Raw genomic sequence first — 17,640 nt, 5'->3', positions numbered from 1 at the left:
TACACACAAACACAACATCATGAAATCCGTTACATGTACAATAGAAATTCCTAAGCAACAGACTCATGTCACCACTTCTCCCATTCCCTTACTCTGTTTCCATTTTAAGCTTTTCTCCTGCCTTTTGTTTTTTGTTATTTTTAACAGATTATAAACGATAATAATGGATTTATGAACGATATTTACGTAACACTTTATACAAATACAAAATGAATCCATTATCCAACTAATTGAATTTTATAGTTTTTCCTTAAACTCAAAATAGATAACGCAACCTTGGAAAATCTTATACAACAAAAGACATCACCCGTCGTGTGTGTTTGTTATTGGGACAAGACTAAGCCTAATCCTTCTGATCTATCTCCAACTAACCTTAAGCGCATATCACATAACGGTGGCCATGCTTCTGGCAACACTTCATTCATGTTTTCAATATAAGACTTCCATGACCACCCCACTCATCATACTTGAGGGACAATATTTAAACAAGTATAAATATTGTAAAAGTTGTGATTTTATAATTTATTTCTATAACACCCACCACATTACCATCATCCTTCTTCCATGGATACCAAGTTCAAATATTTTGAAGTTCTGAACCTGTCTCTTTGAATACTCAGTTCTTTTTCTTTCATTCATCTCATTGTTTTTATTGATTGTTAGAATTGTATATGTTATAGGTATACATCAGAAACACAAGGGGATTGCAACTCTTCACCTGTAGATGGTTGCCTTTTTCTTCACCGAAAGCACTTGTTTTCCTTTGTCATGGTGCAATTTCTCATATAAACCTGTGTTTAACCTTGTGATTTTATGATGGGGTCATTGTTTAACTTTGCGTTATTCTTTTAATTATTTGTTGCAGGCTATGCCATGGAGTGTAGCAGATTCATGAGAGGTAAAACGTGTTCCTCTCATGATTTACTATTGTGACATTGGTGATATATGATATAGATCCTTGTATCATTTATTATTGGTTGGTTGATGCATGCAGGGGTTGCTGAAACGTTAGCCAGTGCTGGATATGCAGTGTTTGGTGTTGACTATGAAGGACATGGACGTTCTGCAGGTGTTCGTTGTCTTATAACTAAGTTTGACAACATTGTTGATGATTGTGAAGACTTTTTCAAGATAATTGGGGGTCAGTTTTCATTCTCTCATTCTCGTCTTTTATAACCATATAACACATTTTCAAACTTCTTATATATGTTCTTTGGTTGTTTTAGAGCTCCCAGAATTCAAAGGAAAACCTAGGTTCTTGTATGGGGATTCAATGGGAGGCTCAGTGTGCTTATTGCTTCATAGAAGGGATCCTTCATTTTGGGATGGTGCTATTCTTGTTGCACCTATGTGCAAGGTATATGCAAAACTAACGTTTATTATTCACCACCAAAACTAATGTGAGAGAAGCTTAACACAAAGTTTTCAAATGTATCAGATATCAGACAAACTAGTGAAGCCATTTCCTATTGTTGTGAATGTATTGACCAAATTTGAAGATATCATACCAAAGTGGAAAATAGTCCCCACAAAGAATATCATTTCCACTGCCTTCAAGGATCGTGCCAAAAGAGAAGCGGTGAGGATTTGTTCAGTGTTTGATGCAATACCTTAAAGTCCTTTATCTATCAATGGAATTTTCAACTTAAAAATGTACGGTCCATTTTGTAGTTTAAAGTGCAATAGCTAATTGTTGATAATGGTTGCAGATAAGAAATAACAAGTTGATATATCAAGACAAGCCGAGACTGAAAACAGCAATGGAAATGATAAGAACTAGCATGAGCCTTGAAGATAGTCTAGATGAGGTGAAGTAAAATTTGTAATCATGTGTTAGTTTTGGGTTAAGAAGAAAATAATGTGTTTTTTGGGACTTATTGTTTAAGGTTTTTGGCAGGTAACAATTCCATTTTTAGTGTTACAAGGAGAGAAAGATAAAGTTACAGACCCAGAAATAAGCATAGCATTATATGAGAAAGCTAGTAGCAAAGACAAAACCATTAGAATGTATATGGGAATGTGTCATGGCGTAGCAACGGGAGAGAGTGATGAAAACATTGCACTTGTCTTTAGAGACATCATAGCTTGGTTGGATCACCGCTCTACTAGACCAACAATTGATACCACTAACTGTAACGATCAACCCAATTGCTGGCATGAAAATTCAAAATAAAACAAAAATTACACTCCAACTTTTGTAATTTATTTTTCTTTTCATTTAACTAATTGGTATTACACCATTTTTTTAGCTTCTTATTTTTATCTTGGAGTAATTCAAAAGCAAAAGAAAAAATGTTTCATGGTATGGTTGCTGGAAACTCGTCATATTTTGACTTAGGGCTCTTTTCATCATGTTATTAATTCTGTTTTTATTTTTTTTTTAAATTGCAAAATGATTTTGAGGTACTATTTCTTGAAAACCTAAGAAAATATGTACTAAATAATAATTTGAAATCAATAACATACATAAGAAGAAAAAGAAAAAACTTCCAAAGAAAATTATTTTGAGAATGCTTCCTAATTTCCTTGTTATAGTTAATTGTATATTTCACTGTGTGAAAATATTGAATCTAATTGAAGAAGCAAATGGTAGGATGAGGATGAAAGTGTTAAGAATCTAAGTGTGAGTCTAAGTACCACATTGGTTAGAAATGAGAAAGTGGAGCACTATATAAGAATAAAGACACAAAAACTCATTGTCTATAGACTTAAATTTTATTAGTGTTTGTTCTTTCCAGTAAACCCCCTCCTTAAAAAATCTAACAAGTGGTATCTGAGCTCATATGCATAAAGAACCTAGTTTGGTGTCAATAGAAACAATAACTTTTTAATATAATATTATATGTTTGAAGCAATAAATTTGCAATGGCATGCTACATATGTTGCAAATGCTAGAGAGAAGGGAAACAACAACTATCCATTTGTCTGCAGAACTTTTACTTCCAAATGGTGGTTAAGAAACACAATGTTTGGCAACTGAAAGGCCTCATATAGGTAAAAATTCGAGAGATTCATGTACTGGTTATTAACAAGTGAGTTCTATTATCAATAGCTGCAAAAGAAAAAAAAAAGGTGTTCAAACTAGTTTTTATTTATTTATTTATTCTAGATTTGGGTGAGGCAAATTAACATAAAAAGAGTACAGAAGACAACATACTCTATAATTCAACTTCTTTATTCCTTACTACATTACATGAAAGATTGAAGTTACCATGTTTGAGTTGTCTATAATTACTTCTGCAACTGACAACAAACTAGGGGAAAATGGCTTTAGATTAGTTTATAGGGTAATGAAATGATAAAATGTCTTAATGAGCATTGTCTTCAATGAAAATTTAACCATGATAGGTAAAAGAACTACTATACCACAGTCTTTATTTCATCTTCGACTTTCAAGGAAAAGACGTTTTTCAAAGTGCTATCTTAATTTATTCTAAAATTATTGATGATTTCTTCAAGAAAAACATTGAATGAATCGAAAAATACTGAAATGTTGAAAGACCTAATGCTAAGAATTATAATTCTTGGAATACAAGATCATGTTGATCACCTTTTTCTTTTCGAAAAAATATTTGTTGACACTTTTTTTTTACAAATTTGACAAAGTTTAACAAATAGAATTAACTAAAATAAATTTTTATGTTTTAGTCAAAATAAAGTAATAAAGTAATATTATTTTACTTAAATAGATAGTTTGTCAAAATTTATTAAAAAAACTTTGTTAAACTATTATTTTTCTTTTTAAAATGGTGTACAACAAACAATTCAAAGTGGAAATATATATAAGAAAACAAAGATAGAGAAATCAATTCAAACAATTAAATTTTGGAATAAATTTCACAAATTTTATTAAATATATATATAGTCAATTTTTTCAATTATTAATACTACTAGTATTAATTTATATATTATCTACTAGAAATATAAGAAAACAAAGTATTGTGAATAATATCAATTTATTCCTACTTAAAATTTTGACACGTGTACATATTTTTTGTTATTTGGTCATTTTACATCTATACTACACAATTTCCTAAATTGTCTTTCCTACTTTTCTGAATTTACAAAAATACTACTCATAAATAACCTTACTGTCATCCACTATCTAAAAAAGATATAAATATCATATTTCCAAACATTACTTATGCAATCAATAGATTTCCAAATTGTTTTCCTAATTAAATATAATTATGAATACTATTATAATTACAATATTATACTTTTAGTCAACATTTAAAATTATTTAAACATTTTTCTCTGATTATTAATTTTATTAAATAATTAGTTAACATTAATAACATTATTAATTACTATTATTAATACCATGAATTAGTAATATTATTTACTGTTAATAATTAGTTAATAACTAACGATAAACATTAATATCATTAATTATTTTTAATAATTAGTTAATAATTAGCTATAAATATTGTTACTATTAATAATATTATTATTATTTGAAAAAAAAAATATATAACCATATTTTATTAAAACTTTTGTCGTTATGATATTTGGATTTGTGTTTGGATTTATTGGAAACTGAAGTTTTTTTTTCTTCTTTTCTTTTTACATTATTAATTTTATTTACTGTTTCTACATTTTTTTTAATTTTGGTGAGTTGTTATCGTTTTCAACTTCCAGAAGTTCATTCATATCTCATCTCTCTTTCACTCAAATGTATAATCCTTCATAGAAAAAAAAAAGTGTGTCAAATGCAAAGTCCTCATACAATTAATCTGGGAAGTCTACCTACCAAGAATGGAACCCAGATTGAAAAATGATGAAAACACTTTTGCTTTGTGAATAAACTAAAAGGCATGGAAGAAATAACAATATGATGTTTTCATGAATCACTCCGTTTTATCATAATTTGTGTTATGGTACTCTCCTTTGCTGGCATTGTTTACGTTAGCTATAATTTATAACTTATTTTACTATTTATTTATTTAGTTGTTTATTTTTTATTTAATCATTTCATTCATTTATTAGCAAAAAATATTAAATTATTAAAACTAAATTTATCACGTATTTGAAAAGTGTTTTTATTATTGTTATAGATTATTTTATTATTGATTATTAATTTATTTTTATTGAATATTTATTTTGTCATTTATTCATGTAACATCCCATTTAATAGCTTTTTCATACTATCAAACAAAACATTATATCATGATAAAACATAGTAGGTAGTAGGGTAACAGTCATACACACATAGTATATGTATCTAGTACAGTCCTCCATACTTCTACACCTATAAACACGTAAACACAAGGTAAGAGTAGGTAGCAAGGATGCTAAACTACACCCAAAACCTCAAAATATACAGTCGAAGTCTAAACTATAGTGGTACTCCTTGTCAGGCTCCAACTCTTACTCAAGAGGGGGCATCTCCATCTGGTTTCTGCTCTGCTCCCACCAAACATAGGTGATCATTGCAAAAGGGAATAATATGCAAAAGCAAACAACACGAACGAAAAGGGTAAGCTAACTGAAGGAAATAATATCAATACACTTTGCAATTAGAGATGTCATTTATAGCATAAAGTTCAATCCTAATCTATAGACTCGATATCCGGATCGTGTAAGTGACGTTGGAGCTCTTGGTGGCTTGCACCTGTAACGGTTCCTAGACTCTGCAGAGTCTGGACACATGGAGTATTCACCCGACGTTCCCAGGGTAAGTCCCCTCCACGTCTAAGACTTGATCAAGTCCGACGACGAGGACCTCCTGCTACTCCTCACGACATAATCCATTCTACTCTATCTGAGCTTGAATGATTATTGGAGTTTCAGGATACCAACCATTTTAGATTCCTTACATCCTTACACACACTACAATTTCCACATGGATTTCCCCTTGAAATTCCATTTTAATCTCATCTTCTCATAACTTAAATTCATCCAATTAAATCATTCAATACTTCAATGGTAGCATTCCAACCATACAGGGCCTAATTCGCACAGAGATGCATTAAAACATATGTTTTTACCCAAGCAAACAGATTTGGAACACTACTAGTGCAGTAGCTCTCGCTCAGGCTAAAAAGTCTAGCCTAGGCGAGAGGTTATCTCGCTCAAGCGAGTCAGTGTCGCCTAGGCGAGAGGTTATCTCGCTTAGGCGAGTCAGTCTCGCCTAGGCGAGACACTAACAGTGGCAAAAAGAGAAAACCTGGGCGGACTCTCGCTCAAGCTAGGTTGGTTCGCCCAGACGAGATCGTTATCTCGCTCAGGCGACCCCAGCTCACCTAGGCGAGACTTCGCGCAGGAACATAGATGTGTTTCCTGGTGTTTTCGCTCAGGCGAGCGTCACTCACCTAGGCGAAAATACCAGGTCACGAGCCTGTTCCTTCATGCGGTGAGCCAGTTTTTCTCAAACACAAACAATTAATCATCAAATCATGCAATTCAAACACCAGTTCATCAATCAAACATGCAATTCAAACTCATCTACCGATTTCCTATTTGAATTAAGAAGATTGGTTAGCCTCCCTTACCTCTATATATAAATCCTTCTAATTAGCTAAGATCCTCCCACCCAAGAGCTTCAGCTGTACCACTTAGTGAGCTGGAGATACAGGTTCATATATGAGAAGAGATTCCCAACCGCAAAAAGAGGTTTACAGATTTCGAATTGAACTAGAATGTAAGGGTTGGGAGTGACTTACATGGAGGAAAATGATGAGTTGAAGCTGAGAGGAGAGATCCTGAATTGGCCTCAGGTTTAGGTTCTGAAACAGTGAAATAGTGATTCAGAAATCCTCTTTTGATAGAGAGAAGGCAGAGGAAAAGAAGAGGGAGAAGGGGTGCTGTGAAGTGCAAGGTGTTTTTCTGTGGTGTGGGTGGCAGAGAGAAGAGAGATCAAGAAGCTGGAATATTTGGGTTCCTACAATTCATATGCGTGTTCATTTCATTCCTTTTAATTCCATCAATTAGATGAGAATGTTAATATGTAGAAAATATATTTGAATTGTGTAGAAGTCATTAAATAAAATTAAATTCCAAATGAACCAATTTTTTTTAATATTGTTGTATTTTAAGGATGTAATAACAACATATCTTTATGTACTTTCTAGATTTTTTATTTTTAATTGCTAATTATTGCTTTACTCTTTTAATTAGTACAAATCTAATTTCTGAAGGTCTTATTTTCATCAATATTTTAATTTTTACATTCTAACGGTATAATATTTAATTTAATAAACAAAATTAATAATCAATCGGAGGAAACAAAATGTCATGAAGCTAGCAAAGTAGATTCTAATTTCTAAAGCACTAACTATTACAAACTAAAAATTATAATTCTTAAAACTTTTAAATTTAATTTTAATTTTTTTTTCTAAAATTAAGATACATGTTAAATTTGAAATTTAAAATATACGATAAATAAGTTTGAATTTAAAATTCAAAATCGCAAAAAAACTATAAAAATATGATAATTATGTTTAAATTTGAATTTCAAAATTAAAAAAAAAATGTGAAAAGAATGACTCAAGAGACATATAACCTATGCATATTTACGAAGTCTATTATTTATACTTTTCTACATTATTCTATCTTTTTAGTTTTAAATCGTTTATTATTTATATTATTTTTTGTATCGTTTAACATTTATATTTTTACAAAATCTATTATTCATGGTCTATCATTTATAACTTTATTTCATCTATTTTTCACACTCTTTATATCATCTAATCTTTGCATTTTTAAAGAATATACTTAACAATTTTTATATTGTTCAGCATTTTTATTATTAGAGAATCTAATAGTTTTCTACATTGTCTAATCAATATTTCATTTAAAATTATTTAAAATTGAATTTGATTTCTTAATTTTGATTAACTCAATCTTAGTATATTGTTTAAAATAATTATATACAATACATCTTGTCAAAATTATATATAAATAACTTAAAAACACTTTCATCGTAAAAACAATTACAAGATTATTATTTAATTTAGTAAAACAATACTTATATTCAATTTAATTACACTTTTATAATTTCAAATTAGTTTAATAAATATATTATAGTTTTTAAAATTCTCAGCGTTGCAAAAGTGCAGATACTAGTTCCCGACATTCATGCGCTCGTGTCATTTGCTGTTATGAAAACTATTGTCGCGTACACATAAGTAAAAAGAATAAGTTTTACGAAAATAAAGTTATAATGATAGACTTCAATCTAAATAAAACAATGATAATTGTAATAATAATAATAATAATAATAAGCAACAAGCATTCCATGAAAAATGGTATATGATTGCATCATCACGTAGTAACGATATATGTGAAAGACTTTGAGTTCATGAAGACATCCCATCACTAACTCATCAATCAATACCGTCTCCCAACATAGTTTAATCACCAACACTAGACCTTCCATAAAAATAATACATGCCCCAAATCGTTTCATCAACAACAGTAGTCTAATCCCAAAGTCACTGTCACTTAGATATGATTTAGTCTAAACCAAAACATGGGATTGCTATTTATTATCTAGTATTATAATGTTATGTTAACATACATAATTGATAGTGTCGAAAAATAACTTGGATTTTTTTTTTACCAAAATAAATAAATTATAAATGAATTCATAAGTCAAATCAAGCTTCTTTTTTCTAAACGCGCCGAGTTTGATTAAATAGATGAACACAGTTTGAACAAACTATATTTTTCAGAAGTTAAACATAAATTACTAAAATATAATTAAAGAACCCCTGGTTTATACTCCTAATACTGTCCATAAGCATCTTTTTGAAACCGCACTGGCACAATAATTAATATTCGTATTCTTACGTCAGTTATCGATAGCGGCATTATTATTTGGATCAGTTAGCGTAGAGAAAGATACTGTTTCAGAATCCGAAATAAGTGAGGCATTATACGAGTGAGTAATTAGCAAACGGATGGTTCAAATCGTTAAAAAAATTGTAGCAAAATACTTGAGTGCTAAAAATCAAATGTACAGATTTCATACCAACATACATAATTGAAGAGTTTCACCAGGGGTAATCCATTGGTAGGGCCCATAATAGTAATTTAACACCATCACGTTGTTACTAAGGAAATAATAGAAGGAAATCATAGACAACGAACGGTTATGACCTTGTAACAATTTGAACTTGAGTGTAGCAGGAGATGAAATTGCAAAAAAGTGGGAAAGCATTGAAGTTGGAGTAAAATGGTAGTGAAAGATAAAATGTTGAGATAACTATAACTGTAACGAAGAGCAGATAGCAATTACATTAAAAAAAAAATAGAGAATAGAATATAGATGGCAGGAAATTGAAAAATGGAATCATGGGTGATTGTCAATCTTGAAAGAGATTGACGGAGGAGGAGAAGAACAATAGAAGGGACATTACAGTAGAAGAGCTCATACAATGGTGTGACTAGTGGACCTTTGCGGACCAGGGTTATCCTCCAAACTATATTATCTTTTTCCTTTTCTCACTCTAAGATGGATGTAACATATTCATGCCAAGAATTAGGCTACGGTTGCACCTTCCTTGTGGTCACCAAAAATGCGTAGCCGGAAGTCAGAAACCATTAGTGGGAGACCCTTGTGCAGGTCCACCTTGGGTTCCCACCCAAGTAGCTCCTTAGCCCTACCTATATCAGGCTTTCTCTTGTGCGGGTCATCCTCTGTGTTGGGCCTGTACTCAATCCTCGCTTCAGGATCGATTGTTTCTTGAACCACCTAAATCCCCAGAACAACAAAATTATAAAATACAAAAAGGACAAGTATATCGATGCATTCAATTAATGGGGTCTATAAGCTCTGAGCTTGAAGCTATATACACTCCACCGACAACAATACGATACGGCCTTTTAATTTCGTTCATATGCATCCACATGAATAAAAATCTAGAATTTAGGAAACAATCGTGCCACAGGTTAAATTGCACCGCATAGTATTTGCTCTGGAAAATGAGAATAGTAAAAGTGGAGAAACTGGTATCCAGTGTCAAGAATCGTGTATGTGTTTCCGTATAGTGAGGTTTAACTTATTCGGATGAACATTTCAGATTTATCAGTATGCACACAACAATAGCAACTCTATTTCCTTCTTAATCTTTGCACCTTCTTTTGAGCAGTTTCTCCTAGTTTTAAAAATAAGAAAGTTTCAAGCTTACCCCTCTTATAAAATATACTTGAAGAAAAACCCAACTTACCTTGGCAAGTTCAAGCATGGTAAATTCTCCCGGATTTCCAAGATTGAAAGGTCCCACGTGTTCTCCTTCCATGAGGCGGATTAGACCCTCCACCTATACCAACATAAACATCACATTAATACACAAATATTGAGCTAGATTCTGAACGCACACCAACAATCTCACAGCATGCTGATCTAGATCATAACCCAAGTAATTGACGAAAATATTAATATTTAATTATTTGCAGTACCCGTGTCATTTAACAGCTCTGCGAATTCAGCCTACAACGACACTCTCACTTAGATTTATTTCTTTATGTAGGCTTTATACTCCATTGTTTTCAGTGTTGAGTTTGTGAATTTTTTTTATTGAGTAAACTGCAATAATAAGAGCTGGCCCACCGGGGCCTTCCAACTCTTTTGCAGTCACATGCAAATGCTTCTTAGCGAAATAAGCCACGGAAAACATCACACACGAGTACGCACAATGAACGAGTCATTCAAACAAACGGATGAACCTTGTCATTTACTAAAGGAAAGGAACCTTTTCAGAAATCCATGAATTGCTTCTGTTAAATTTGCAGCATGCACATGGGGAGAAGTTATTTTAAAGTTCCTACCAAATAAATGACCAAAGCTACCAATAATCCAAATTCAACCCTGTGCAACAAGCATCATAATATACAGATTGGGGCAGAGGAGGATATGTTAAACATTCTCAGCTAAAGAACGAAGATATATGATAATTCATCATAAACAAAATGCAGGCCAGTGGCAAGTAGTAGTACGTGTGGCAAGAACGATATTATTCACTTACCAAATCAGAGACATACTGGAAACTCCTTGTCTGCTTCCCATCCCCATAAACAGTCAAAGGCTCCTTTCTTAGTGCCTGCATTAAAATCACGAAATACAGACAATTATTACACAAATAAAGCCAAGAAAACAACCTGTTTTTTCAAATTCAAATAAAAAAAAACAAAAGGCCAACCTGAGCAACGAAGTTACTGACAACACGACCATCATCTAAACACATTCGCGGCCCGTAGGTGTTAAAGATTCTAGCAATTCTAACCTGAAAAAAAAAAAACGTAAGATAGGAGCACCGTTTGATTTTCACAAGTTGAAAAGGCCATCAAATCAAGTAAGGTTGAACTGAACCCAACAGCTGAATTAAATAGCAACGAAAAATGATGAGAGACGGAAAAGTTTAGTTTGGTCGGTAGAAAATGACCTCGACGCCGGCACCTCGGTGGTAGTCCATGGTCAACGTCTCAGCCGTACGCTTACCCTCGTCGTAACAGCTCCGGACACCTGTCACACGTCAAAGCACGCTCATAAAAATCATAAAACCATCCATCACAATTCACAACGGTAAACTAGCCCTTGTTTTTTACCCCTCTTTAAGTACCAAAATTAATAAAATAATTAATTAAAGTATTGAGCGTTGGGGTCCCCTCCCTCCTCCTTCCATTGTTCCTACAAGTACTACCACAGTTCCACTGCCAACTACCCGCCATTTTCTTTCACTTTTCTACGACCCGGGTTTTTACTTTTCACGTTTAACCGCTCCTCTGCTCTACAATGAAATAAAATGGCCATCTACGCCACCACGACAACAACACAAATATCTACCCTTCATTTGTGGACCCGAGTAAAACGGGTTCCTCGATGGCGAGACCCTGGAATTCTTAGTACGTGGTCCTTTACCTCTGTTCCACGTGTCTAAGTAAGTTAAGGAAAAAGAAATCCCATAAAATAAATTCCACAGGGAGTGTGCGGCAAGAGCAAGGCGTATCTCTGACAATTCTAATTCTATTATGTCATATTCTAATTGTAATCTAAAAACAAGGCCCGGGCCTAGATACCCAGGCCCAGGAATAGCGGTGACCGGAGAAGAGTAGAACGTGAGAGAAGAATGTTGTTACTGGTACTAACCAATCGGATTGACGTTGCCCCAGTAAGTCTCCTTCTGAGGGTGCTGCAGAGGATCTCCATAAACCTCACTGGTACTGGTCAACAAGAACCTCGCACCCACTCTCTTAGCAAGCCCAAGCATGTTCAAGGTCCCCACCACATTGGTCTTGTAGACACAATTAAGGACTCCAATTTCCCGTAACAATCGACAGATCCTGAAAACATAAATGCTAAAACAAAAAATAAAATAAAATAAAAAAAGGATATGATAGTCTTGACGGGGTTGAACTTGTAATGGACAGGGGAAGCAGGGCAAGCGAGATGGTAGATCTGATCCACCTCCAGCAGCAGAGGCTCCACGACGTCGTGCCGGATGAGCTCGAATCTAGGGTTCCCAAAGTGGTGCATCACGTTCTCCTTCCTCCCAGTGAAGAAATTGTCCACCACGATCACACTGTCCCCTCGAGCAATCAACCGATCCACCAGGTGCGATCCTACGAACCCCGCGCCACCTGTCACGACGATCCGGAGTCCCTTCCGTTTAATCCCCAGAGGCACCTTCCCCACCGAATGCACCGCCGCCGCGACGCGGTGGTACGCCGGAAGCTTGGGCTCGAGCACGCGCTCGCGCTCGAAGTAGGAGATCGGGAGCGGGTCATAGGGGACGGTGGGAGAGGAGTTGGAAGAGGAGGGGACGAGTGTGAAGAAGACGGTGGCGATGACGACGCCGAGGAGGACAAAGAGGAGTCGCTGCTCACGGAGCATGTAGTGAATCGGGCGAGTGACGGAGAGCCAGGGCTTGTTGGGCTTGGGCGAGTAGGCGTCGTGGACGGGCTGGGCCTCATGCCCTCTGAAAATCAGTTCTGAGCCCATTCCTGCTTTGTTCTGAATGAATTCTGAAACCTGCTCCTTCTAATCCGAGAGAAAGAAGAAGGAGAGGGTCTCTGTTTCGGGGTTTGAGGAGAAAATGGAAACGGAAATGTGGAAGGGAGCGAGTTGGGGTTGGAAAGAGACCACCGCGACTGAGTCGCCGGGAGGGGAATGAGATGCGGGTGAAGTCAATTGTGGGTGAAGAAGGTGGGTTTTTTGGTATTTAAAGAGCGTACGTTGAAGTTGGAAAGGGTTTGGGCGCAATGACGGAAGTACCCTCCTCTCCCTTGGGTGCGTGGTCAAGGTTGGGTAAGATTTGGGTCCCGGGATTTTCAGAATTTGGTAAATTAAGTTTGGAGTGATGAAAATGGCAACAACTGGCCAAGCTGTCAATTAAGGGATTTTTAACCATTAATATGCCCTAAATGGGGAACGCTAGTGCTAACTTTTAATTCAGGATTGGGATTTTTTTTGCTCTCAATAGCTACCTCGCTTTCAATGGTAATTGCCATTTGCAACGAAAGCATGCCACTGGCGTCAAATCCTCAAAATAATCTTTTCATCTTTAGTCATACGTTAATTGTCTGCCGCCACCGCTGATGTCACTAAAAACACATCTCACCTCACCACCCCCAAATCAACTTAAACAAATAATAATTTAGTCCCCCAAAACCAAAAATACGCTCATAATTACCTCAATCATTTATATAAAATATAGAAATTTAAAAGCAAATGTAATTAACTATGATAACAATATGTGGGGGGTAAATGACGCTTAGCGGGTTATGTATCACCATCATTTCTAGTTGGTTACACACTATTATTTAAACTACAATTTGTAGTACTTTTTTTGGTGAGAACACTTCCAACGATTTCCCTTCGTTTTTTTTGCTATGTCCATGATTAATTTCTGAGTTCAGCAGAATCACGTTGCGTGATAAATATTCCAGTTCTGCGATGGTAGGATTTTAATTGGGCACAGACACTTGCAAAAAAATGCAACAGTCGTTTTTACAAAGAGACGAAGCTGAACGTTGACCAGATATAGAAATTCCAACGTACAGGCTACAACTTATTTATCACTTTATATACATATATATAGCTTTCTATTTTTTAATTATACCATTTAAATTCATGAAATTAACTCACTGCCACCTATTTCTACACTCATTCCACGAATAGATTATGTCCTCTCATATATTCTCTTCTTACTTTGCAACAACATATCATTATCTTAAAGTTGTAAAAGAAAGTCCTACTCTTTATCGTGTTATAGTAAGTAAATAAAAATACTATTTTATTTAGAAGAGTCAGAATAAGTTTTCTCCAAAATCAACAAAATAAAATTGCGGACTACGAATAAATGCGTTTTGTTTTCTCTCTCGGGAATAGTTGCAATGACAACAACCTGATTAAGCCAAGTTTACGTTTTTGTCCCGGCTGGAATATTGGTAGCATCAAAAGATATGGCAAAATTAAATCTGTTCGCGGAATTTGATAGTTAATATATAAGTATTTATTATTTACACATAATAGATATTGTAATATTTGTTTTTAAACGAATCGGTATGATATCATATTATTTGTTATTATTTGTTATTCGAAAAAAAATTAAAATTAAAATTTTATTTATATTTTATTTGATTAAATTTAATGAAAATTAAAATTTAGTTTATATTTAATTTAATTTATATTATATTTTATTATTTATAATTTTATTTAATAAATTTATAAAATATATCTTTTTTTACATATTAGTGGGTATGCAAGTATATATGAGTATTCATGTGTTTTAAATAAACCTGTATATATATTTTTAATGAGTACTCGATAGATAAATGAATAGATAACAGATAAATTTTGTTTATAAATAATAAGTATGTTCTATTGTTTATAAATAATAAGTATGTTCTATCAGCATTGTGATAAAGTATTTATTATTTACGCATAATGAATAATAATATTTTAATATTTGTTTTTAAACAAATTGGATGTGATATCATATTATTTTTTATTTTTATTATTTTAAAAAAATTAATTTATATTTTATTAAGTTAAATTTAATTAAAATTAAAATTTTATTTGATTAAATTTAATTAAAATTAAAATTTAGTTTATATTTAATTTAATTTAATATATATTTTATTTAAAAAAAATTATAAAATATATATTTTTTAAAAATATTTACGGATAAGCATATATTTATAAAGTATATATTTTTTAAATGAGTACTCGACTGATAAATGGAAGGATAAAGATAAATTGTTTCTTACAAGTAAAGTACTAAGTATGTATTATCTAGATCCGATTCAACCGATTATCATACCTAATCCATGATGATGACTTGGTGAAGTTCTTTCTTACTTATTGATTAGTGCAAACTACAATAAGAAACAGATTTGACAAAGTCTAAAGAAATTTATATAATTCTAAACCAACAGAATGGTGTCCTAAACTGGGTACCATTTCGTGGCTGCTGACCCTTCACACCGTATGCACATGTTATTTGGAAGATTGACAATTGACCTGATATGTTAACAACGAAAGATATGATAACACGCTAATTACTATACTTTTTTAATAAATTTATTTTCTAATTCTAATACTACTATGTGGCATTTTAAATTACCTTTTCAAAATTTTACGTTTACTAAAATCAAACTTCTTTCGATATAATAAATTTCAATGTGCATAGAAAGGGTCAAACAAACTGATGTACATCGTGGGCCACCGTCGTAGGTTAACAAAACCCGTCACAATACAACGTTTTATTTTATTACCCTTTTCCTCGTCAAATAATTTTATGGGATACCACGACAAAAGAGAAAACGCATTCTCTAGAGTGACTGCTTACCCATTTCCGATAACACGAGTTAAAAAAAATGGATGGTTTTTGTTTATGCATACATGAGTTGAGGTAACATTTTGTTGATTTTAGTCATTTTTCTCTTTGATTCAGTCACGACAAGAAGTTGATTGGTTCATAAGAAAGAAGATTGTTATAAATGGACAATAACTTGACATGCAAAACAAAATGTTTCGCTTTATGACTTGTAAAAAGCTTTGGAAAACTAATTGGATTGTGTTAGCCTCAATTAAAGGTTTGGCGTAATAATTTGATATGCTTCTGAAGAAGGGAAGAGAATTCGGAAATTAATTAGGATGAACTTTATTTATTGTAAACACCTAACACTCACTACTTTAGAGCAATAGGTTTTGGTGAGATTGTACTACTGGTGTTTGTTGGCAATCATGTGTCTATTTCCACTTGAAATCCATTCTTTCTCATTTGCCAAAGTGCCATTCCTTTTTCCTCATCCAACTTTCATTTCTTGCCCCAGGAATTGATTAAACTTGACGGAAGGAGTATTATAATGTCAATTTTTCTCACCCTTTTACTTCTTATCTAATTAGTGAAGGTCTAAAATAATGGTTACATAGTTTAGATTGTACAACATTTTTTTATTTATTGACTAAAGGATTGTAAAGTAATTAAGGATAGTTTAGAAAAAGTGAGTTAATATAACACACAGCTTAAAATAAATCCCATAAAAGACAACGAAATTTCTCAAAAAGCATCGTATGCAAGAATAAATATCCCACTTTTTTTCATCATATCTATATATTTACGGCTTAAATATGTTGTTGGTCTCTTAACTTTCAGTGAATTTTGGAATTAGTCCATTTTGAAACTTTGAATCAATTTAGTCCTTCATCTTTCAAAATACGTAGATTTAGTCATTTTAATCAAAATTTGTTAGGTTTATTTGATGTTTCGTATGCATTTCATGATTATATTTGAGTTGTTTATGTTAGAAATATTTTATTATAATTTAAAAAATAATTAATTAAAATAAAAATTCTACTGTTACTTATGTTTTTATAGACCTTTAATTTATGGGTTAATGGTTTTTATGGCTAACGGCTATATTCTTATTACTATTTACTTCTTTGTCTCCATTTTCTATCTATAAATACCACCTAGGTGCATGGAGAAAGACAAAACAACAAAGACAACAAACATTAAAGTTTTCTTTGAAATGTTCTTCTTTTCTTCTCTACATTATCTTTAAGCCAGTGGTGTTCATAAGGTTCGAAGATCCTTCGCTGCACTCGATCGATCTGACGGGTTGTTGTATCTTGGGAGAGAAACACAAATGATTTGAAACACATATGATTGTGTATGATTGTGTATTTGTTTAGCCCTGTGCAGTAGGGGCGTTTTCTCTCTAAGGATAGGGCTATGCGTGCCTCAACCTAGGATATTTCTACTCCTTTCCTTGTTTATTTTTATTTATTATTGTTATTATAATTATTGATCTCTTATTAATATTCATTGATTTATATATATGTTTTAGTATTACTATTGATTTAATAATTATTATTATATCATTTTATATTTGTATTATTATTAGTATTATTTGAGTAATCATTTTCTAACATTCTTAGAGAGAAAAGTGTATTATCTTGTTATTATTATTTTTTTTTATTAGAAATAATATAGAGCTGAAGACTGAAAACACATTTTATGAACTAATGTGTTTCTTATGGTTATAATTAAATCAGTTTCAACTAAGCCTAAAACTTGATGTGTATAATTGTTTCTATTTCTATTGGTAACAATAAATGAAATTATGGATAAATGATATTCCTGCTCATTGAATAATTTTTTTGTGATGTCTATAGCTAATGTTTTTGTT

The 17,640-nt window shown here is 32.7% G+C and overlaps 2 protein-coding genes across 2 annotated transcripts; one reads left to right on the top strand and one right to left on the bottom strand.

Moving 5' to 3' along the window:
• The first annotated feature begins 865 nt into the window (after positions 1 to 865).
• LOC114191300 (caffeoylshikimate esterase-like) lies at positions 866 to 2,233 on the top strand. Its single transcript, XM_028080471.2, has 6 exons — positions 866 to 898; positions 995 to 1,141; positions 1,227 to 1,357; positions 1,439 to 1,579; positions 1,710 to 1,808; positions 1,898 to 2,233. Exons 1-6 carry the CDS (start codon positions 874 to 876, stop codon positions 2,171 to 2,173), a joined length of 819 nt encoding a protein of 272 aa, XP_027936272.2. The 5' UTR covers positions 866 to 873; the 3' UTR covers positions 2,174 to 2,233.
• A 6,948-nt stretch (positions 2,234 to 9,181) lies between these two features.
• Positions 9,182 to 13,119, bottom strand: LOC114191009 (UDP-glucuronic acid decarboxylase 2-like). The gene is made up of 7 exons (XM_085676117.1): positions 12,333 to 13,119; positions 12,092 to 12,234; positions 11,388 to 11,467; positions 11,145 to 11,228; positions 10,971 to 11,045; positions 10,173 to 10,265; positions 9,182 to 9,697 (listed from the first exon to the last, which is right to left on the bottom strand). The coding sequence occupies exons 1-7, from the start codon at positions 12,941 to 12,943 to the stop codon at positions 9,485 to 9,487; spliced, it is 1,299 nt and encodes a 432-aa protein (XP_085532243.1). The 5' UTR covers positions 12,944 to 13,119; the 3' UTR covers positions 9,182 to 9,484.
• Between the last annotated feature and the right edge of the window lie 4,521 nt (positions 13,120 to 17,640).

This window comes from Vigna unguiculata, chromosome 7, assembly GCF_037176805.1.
Source record: "Vigna unguiculata cultivar grain cowpea cultivar isolate G323 ecotype 2 chromosome 7, ASM3717680v1, whole genome shotgun sequence".
Classification (NCBI taxonomy): Eukaryota; Viridiplantae; Streptophyta; class Magnoliopsida; order Fabales; family Fabaceae; genus Vigna; species Vigna unguiculata.
The sequence above is the reverse complement of the archived record's forward strand: the minus strand, read 5'-3'. Positions and strand labels throughout refer to the sequence as shown.

Excerpts from the sequence above, each read along its gene's own strand:
- LOC114191300 (XM_028080471.2), top strand. The coding sequence starts at position 874 with ATGGAGTGTAGCAGATTCATGAGAG. Across the intron at positions 1,142-1,226 it reads CTTTTTCAAGATAATTGGGG|AGCTCCCAGAATTCAAAGGA; the intron begins GTCAGTTTTCAT and ends TGGTTGTTTTAG. Across the intron at positions 1,809-1,897 it reads TTGAAGATAGTCTAGATGAG|GTAACAATTCCATTTTTAGT; the intron begins GTGAAGTAAAAT and ends GGTTTTTGGCAG.
- LOC114191009 (XM_085676117.1), bottom strand. The coding sequence starts at position 12,943 with ATGGGCTCAGAACTGATTTTCAGAGGGCATGAGGCCCAGCCCGTCCAC. Across the intron at positions 11,229-11,387 it reads ACCGAGGTGCCGGCGTCGAG|GTTAGAATTGCTAGAATCTT; the intron begins GTCATTTTCTAC and ends TTTTTTTTTCAG. Across the intron at positions 9,698-10,172 it reads CCATGCTTGAACTTGCCAAG|GTGGTTCAAGAAACAATCGA; the intron begins GTAAGTTGGGTT and ends CTGGGGATTTAG.